Source organism: Diaphorina citri, unplaced genomic scaffold (assembly GCF_000475195.1).
Source record: "Diaphorina citri unplaced genomic scaffold, Diaci psyllid genome assembly version 1.1 scaffold527, whole genome shotgun sequence".
Taxonomy (NCBI): Eukaryota; Metazoa; Arthropoda; class Insecta; order Hemiptera; family Psyllidae; genus Diaphorina; species Diaphorina citri.
The window spans coordinates 97,514-98,452 of record NW_007377961.1 but is presented as its reverse complement, the minus strand read 5'-3'; the positions used below and the strand labels follow the sequence as shown (position 1 = coordinate 98,452).

At 32.8% G+C, this 939-nt stretch overlaps 1 protein-coding gene across 1 annotated transcript in view; it reads left to right on the top strand.

The window, feature by feature from the left end:
- LOC103509762 (B-cell receptor CD22-like) overlaps positions 1-722 on the top strand; it is a 60,068-nt gene extending 59,346 nt beyond the window's left edge. The window contains exon 12 of the mRNA XM_026824031.1: positions 618-722. Within this exon, the coding sequence (XP_026679832.1) occupies positions 618-692 (75 nt within the window). The 3' untranslated portion in view covers positions 693-722. The remainder of the gene's footprint in view (positions 1-617) is intronic.
- The last annotated feature ends 217 nt before the right edge of the window (positions 723-939 follow it).

The window sequence follows — 939 nt, the reverse complement described above, 5'->3', positions numbered from 1 at the left end:
AGGGTACTTTGAAAAAAAAAAAAAAATCTTCGTCAAAGATGTACCCTACATAAATAAAAACACAAACCTGTAAAAATAGAACGCCTCAATGACGGAGGCGCCATGAATTTTTGGAGGCTTCAATGATATGGTCACTGGTCACATTTCCTTAAAAATTAAAATTAATTTAAAATTGCTATTTTTCTTATCACTTGTGGAGCTCAAGGGTTGAAGATAATTTGAAAATTCAACAACGAAAAAGTTAACGTAGGTATGAATATAATTTTGAGCTTTCAAACGTAGCTCTGAATTTGAGTCATACTTACTTATAAAATTTTTGAAAGGATTATCATGAATCTTTACATTATGAGATTTATATGGTAACTTAATGAAACTAAGTTCTCTGGAGAGGCTCGTAATTTTGACTTGCTTTCTACCTATACGTTAACCTCGCTATACTGATCGCTAATTTCTTACAAGTAGCACTCATTTGTCACATCTTGAAGCTGAGTACCTGCAATACCTACATCCTCTCCGAAATCCAAGCAGTGAAGCCCAGAGCCCAAAAAACTTTAACTCCTCACTAGCTATTCTCGATTTAGTCCTAATAAGCCGTTTGGATTTTTATTCTGTTTCAGGATAGCCCAATTCAAATACTCAAAGGACCTGAAGTGGTGACTGCACTGCATAGAATGCAAGAGAGTTGTATATAGTTGTCAAAATAATACTCTCAACGACTAGACATAAAATTTGTAAAGGTTCAGAAGTTTGAACTAAATTCTATTGTGAAATAAAATAAATTCAATTGTGACTGTTTTAACTATGATAAATGCAATGTATGAATAACTGTTAGACTATTCTTTGTTAATAGTTAACTATTGCGTTCTTGACCTCAGTCGTTTTTACGAGTCTGGTTGCTTTCTTTCTATTGTCATTTGTAATTCTATCATAGGTATCATT